Consider the following 5,483-nt stretch of genomic DNA (forward strand, 5'->3'; position numbering starts at 1 on the left):
CTTTACTTTAACATCTATCACTGTGTGTATATCACCATTCAAACATCTTTTAAGTTTAAAACTCGCGCATGCGCAAAGCATATTTGCATATTGGTCAGCCGTCTCGACGTCAAATGTTCTATTTGGGTTGCCGTACGGAGTTTGGCGGACCATCTCGCACATGCAATGCAGATCGGGCAGGGATGCAGATCGGGTAATTATACATCCATGCATTAACCCCGCACTGAAGTCATGAATGAAGTTGTAGCTCCGCTTACAATTATGTTACACTAAGGTGTAGTCTTACTTTCGAGCAGGCACATATACTGAATAACAGTTAACTGGTTTTGTAATGCTCGGACATTATGGTAGGTCTGTGTTCAGTTGTTTTTACCTCTGAACAGTCATCACGCTAACTGTTAGCATCACAACAACAGGTATGGCTAAACATACAGTGCTGTCATCGGGGGCGAAGTTGTGGAGATCTCTGGCCTGTGCAAAGTCAGAGCTGCGTCTGGATCTTACTCTTGCATGCGGACAATCTTTCCGGTAAGTTTTGTCTAGCTCAGATGTAGTCTGTCAGCATCATGATTAACATGAGACTTGCTGGACAGACCTAATACAGTTGAAATCCTCGTGTGTATCTTTGTATTAACTCTTTTCTACCCACAGGTGGAGAGAAACTGCAGAAGGCCACTGGACAGGAGTGATAGGAGGAAGGGTTTGGACTCTGACTCAGACAGATGACACTCTTTGGTACCACATTTACCAAAGCCTAGACAGGCAAGGGGAGACAAGTGTTTCTCTTCAGCTGGAAAACAAGTCAGACAACAGATTCAAAGAAGCTGTGAAGAAGGAGGAAGAGGAGCCAGTGGCTGTGACTCCAGTGCATCAGGACACCAAGGACGATGAAGAGATGCTGAGGGATTATTTCCAGCTGAATGTGAAGCTGGGGGACCTTTACAAGGAATGGGGAGCAGCAGACCACCACTTTAAGCACATTGCAGTCATCTTCACAGGTCAGAGTGCGTGCAATCCGTGCATGCATGCATTATACACTTATTACAAAGAAGGTCTTTACAGAAGACAGTATTTGTTTAGTAAAGAAATAATGTAATAATACAGTTTATTTGTAAAGCATTTCAAGAGATGCAGCACAGAATGTACTAGAACAAACTAAAAACAAAAAAACTGGGCTAGATTGCAATAATGAATGGAAAGTAATATGGAAATAAAAATACTTGATAATTCTAACACAAATGTAAATAATATTAAAATCAGTACCCGTATTTCGAGCCAAGTTCACCTAAAAATTGAGAGCATCACAAGGTCTCTCTTCTCTTCTACTCGGGTCTTTTCTTTTCTTTATCAGTGGTTGTGTTTTGAGTAAGACAAAATAAATTATCCTAACACCTATTGTTTTTCTCTCCCCAGGTATAAGGATGCTGCGTCAGGACCCAACAGAATGCCTGTTTTCCTTAATTTGCCACAACCACATCACTTGTATCCAGGGCATGGTGGAGAGGCTGTGTCAGTCTCTGGGCGCACCGCTGTGCCAACTGGATCAAACCTCTTACCACAACTTTCCTTCCCTGTCTGCGCTCGCAGGTACTCTATTATTATATTTCCCTACAGTCCTATGCCCCTGTGTGATATGATATTCTGATAATTTGTCCCTTCAGTTTTGTTATATTATTTGTGGTTCAATGGTAGAACATCCAAAGAGGAGGCTTTGATTTTTATTCTTGCATTGCCACAATATTTTCAACTTCAGTCATGTTGCAGAATAGACAAACATGTCCTCACAAACAGCATCAATGCAACCCCCACATTTAACATGTTTTTCACTACCAAACAGCCTCTGTTGCATGCATGAAGATGAATAAGATGTACTATGGTTGATTACTGGGTGGTACATAAATTAGACGTTATGCTAAATGTGTTACTACATTGTTTGTGTTTATGTCTTCATACTAATGCCTCTATATTCCATGCAACTGAATACTTACATTGCCTACATATTGTCACGATGCTTGTGTTGTTTTCTGTAATTGGCAGACACCAGCGTAGAGGCACGGCTCAAGGATCTTGGTTTTGGGTACAGGGCTCGGTTCCTTCAGCAGAGCGCTAAGCAGATTTTAGACACCCATGGGATCCAGTGGCTTGAAGGTTTGCGCAGTGCCCCATATCTGCAGGCCCGTGATGCTTTGCGTACCCTTCCTGGTGTCTCTCCTAAGGTAGAGTAGCGTACTGCAATACAAATAATCCTTTAGTTCATATTTTTTTGTTATTTCGATACAATTAAGGCAATGTTTCTCCTTCAGGTGGCAGACTGTGTTTGTCTGATGTCCCTGGATAAGGCAGAGGCCGTGCCCATAGACACACACGTGTGGCAGATTGCTAGACGTGACTACATCTATGGATATGCCAACGGACAGAAGTATATCACAGGTAAACTTCATAGAGATATTTGTACAGTAAATAGTCATGCACTTCATTAGAACTATATTTGTAGTGTCACACCAGTGTTTCCCCTATATACAAATATGCGCGCCGCTGCTAGGGGGCGCCAGCCAGGTACCCAAAACAAATTAAATAATTTTTGTTTTTGTTTTTTACTTCTTTTTTTTTAAATTAAAATAATTTTGATAGTTTGTTATGTGGATTTGTAGTATTTGTGTTACTGTATGTTCAATAAAGGTGTATTTTTGCTAAATCTTGAGACATTGCCACTGTATGTACTGGCAGGGCCGTAGTAAAAATAAAATACGTTACATTTATTTGTTATTGGCTATGGTAGGTTATTGGTTATGTTCACATACTTATTGATTATTAAAATGTAAACCGATCTTTTTCATATGGGTGTTTAGAGTTGTACCCCCTAGATCAGGTCTCTAGTAATGTGTGCTCAAAGTGCACCAAATTGAAGCATTTTACTTTAAAATGTTAAAACAAATCTTCCCAGGGGGGCATACCCCCGGACCCCCCTAGAGGAGGTGATGTCCACCCCCCAATTAAAAATGTTCATACAATACTGAATACATTTGAAGCCATTTTGACCTATTACCTATGTCAATAAGTTTCTGTTTTTGTAGTGTATTTGTCTTTTGTAGAGATTTTTCATTTATTCTTTATATATAAAATCTCGCCTAAAATCTTGCCTCGGGCAGCAAATTGGCTAGAACCGGCCCTGGTACTAGGCCTCAAGAGCCTTTCTTGTGCTGGCAGACACATAGAAACAAATTGGCGGGGCGCACTTCGCACGCGCACACACTAAAAAATTCCACACGCTCGGCGCTCACATTATGCTGGGCCCACGTGCCTTAGCACCGCTGCTATGACTCCATCCTAGGGGAAACACTGCACACTCATTATTTTCTTTATTTTTGCACTTTTATTGTCATTACACAGTACAGGTACTATGTAATGAAATTGTTTCTCTGCATTTGACCCATCCTAGTGTTAGGAGCAGAACAATTATCATCATAGTAATTGTTATTTTTGATTGAAAACACTGTTTAAATGTAATATTTTTGCACAGGGGACTTTTTCAGAAAACTGTGGGGTCCTTATGCTGGTTGGGCACAGTCGGTGAGTGTTGTGTCTCTGTGAATTTCTGTCTTGTATCTTTTAATCCGTCTGATATATCCACTAAGTATTTTATTTGTTTTAGGTGTTGTTGTGCGCTGACCTCAAAAAGTTCCGAAATCTGAAAGAAATGCTACATATGAAGCGGCCGAAGAAGAAAGAGGAAAATGATGAAGAAAAACTGACGGTAGCAGGCAAGAAAAAAAAATTAAGAAGGAAAAAATGGATACTGTGAAGGACATAAAAGCCAAGGCAGGTCATCACAAGAAGGCAAAGAAGTCTGCCTAGAATCACACTGTGCGATCAGGTAAACAAGCTTCATACAGCAGGACTCACATCACATTACTACACAATTATGACACATTTTGTGTAGTTTCATAAAAAAGAACGATCAGAATGAAATTGATAGACACTTTATACATGGTACAAAACAAATTATTGTAATACATTTCTCAGGGTTTTGGTCTACATGTGTTTTTGTTTACTGTCACCTTTTTTGCCTTCTTTCGTATGCTTTCACTACTACAGTACAATACAGCACGCAGGTGTTTTTATTTTTTAATAAAGAGAACATGTAATATCTGCTATTTTTTGGTGTTTGTATTTTGAGAGAAAAAGGCCCGATTAGCATTTCAATTAAGCCCACCGAAGGCACCAACCACTCTCATGGTGGCGACTACTAAATGTTTCCAGAAGAGGCCACTAGGTGTCAGGATCTATTGGAAGATGTTTTCTGCAAGATACTATCACATGCCACCCTTTTTTTTTTACATGTACATCTATGTGAGCACAACACATTTCACCATGACCCTGGGTGAATTATTTCTGCCAAGCCCTCCGGTTCCTATTACACTCCGCACCAACACGTCACGGCCTCTGTATGCGTGTCTGAAAAGGTCATTGGACACCAAAATGGAGTATTGTGTTTCTTCGTGGCATTTCTGTGCCTTTCCGTCACATCGTAAAAAAGCTACTTGGCTGGATGCTCGAAGTGCCATGGTGTCTGAATGTTTATCTATAGGCATAAGTTGGCTGTGTCAGCTGGTCTTTTAAGCAGGGATTGCAGTTATCTTCCGTCACTACTTGGGGCTTGTGTGACTGTCTCTGGAGATGAACATTTCTTTAGGGGTGTTGACCCATTAATGTCCCTTTATGGCAATGACTGAGCAATATTATGTTTGTTTAAAATATATTAAGAGACGTCATTGTAAAATGTGCCAACTGCATACACGCCAAACCTGTTTCCTGTCCTTAATTTGAGAGGCAAATATTGTCTAACATGCTACCTTAGTAAGCAGGTGCACCATGCATGTAGTAGTTGCTGTGTGTGTCTGAATGTGCATGGCCTACATCTGTAGAACAAGTTTATTTGTGGAAGTTTGTGCAGCCGTGCGTGTTAATGAATCTGTGAGTCAGCTTTCATCTCCACTCTCAGTTGAGTCGGACAGAAGCTGGGGCCGGCTCCAGGGCAGAGTCACTGTGAAGAAGAAAAGCAGAGTAAAAATAGAGCGGAGACAACAGGAATATTATTTTTATAAGAAGATCGGGAGAGGTGAAAGTGTGCTGGAGGTGAAGACATTAATTTAAAAGAAAAAGCCATCGTGCGCACAAGTGGACACGCAAAGACTCAAACAACACAACAGTGGCACGCGCATTATGTAAGTGGTGGGTCTCAGCTTGTGTCATGCCCTGGGCAATTATTCAGTTGAGAGGACATCTCCCATCAAGTCTACTTAATCTAAGAGGGCTTATTGACTCCCTGCAGGCACCAGGGGGCGCCAGCTCTAGAGCTCTAGCAAAATGGAAATGTCTCGTGTCTATTTGCAGATGTGCAGCAGCAAGATGGAATTTGTTTATCTCCCAGTGACAATATGTGAGAGGTGGTCTTGTGGTAGTTAAGTTAGAGAGATGTTGTT

At 41.0% G+C, this 5,483-nt stretch overlaps 1 protein-coding gene across 1 annotated transcript; it reads left to right on the forward strand.

Moving 5' to 3' along the window:
* LOC117479405 (N-glycosylase/DNA lyase-like) lies at positions 1–4,152 on the forward strand. Its single transcript, XM_034126356.1, has 8 exons — positions 1–193; positions 417–528; positions 652–998; positions 1,414–1,587; positions 2,038–2,216; positions 2,304–2,430; positions 3,521–3,570; positions 3,653–4,152. The coding sequence occupies exons 1-8, from the start codon at positions 166–168 to the stop codon at positions 3,800–3,802; spliced, it is 1,167 nt and encodes a 388-aa protein (XP_033982247.1). The 5' UTR covers positions 1–165; the 3' UTR covers positions 3,803–4,152.
* The last annotated feature ends 1,331 nt before the right edge of the window (positions 4,153–5,483 follow it).

This window comes from Trematomus bernacchii, unplaced genomic scaffold (genome assembly GCF_902827165.1).
Source record: "Trematomus bernacchii unplaced genomic scaffold, fTreBer1.1, whole genome shotgun sequence".
Taxonomy (NCBI): domain Eukaryota; kingdom Metazoa; phylum Chordata; class Actinopteri; order Perciformes; family Nototheniidae; genus Trematomus; species Trematomus bernacchii.

Excerpts from the sequence above, each read along its gene's own strand:
- LOC117479405 (XM_034126356.1), top strand. The coding sequence starts at position 166 with ATGCAGATCGGGCAGGGATGCAGATCGG. Across the intron at positions 194-416 it reads CGGGCAGGGATGCAGATCGG|GTATGGCTAAACATACAGTG; the intron begins GTAATTATACAT and ends TCACAACAACAG. Across the intron at positions 3,571-3,652 it reads ATGCTGGTTGGGCACAGTCG|GTGTTGTTGTGCGCTGACCT; the intron begins GTGAGTGTTGTG and ends TATTTGTTTTAG.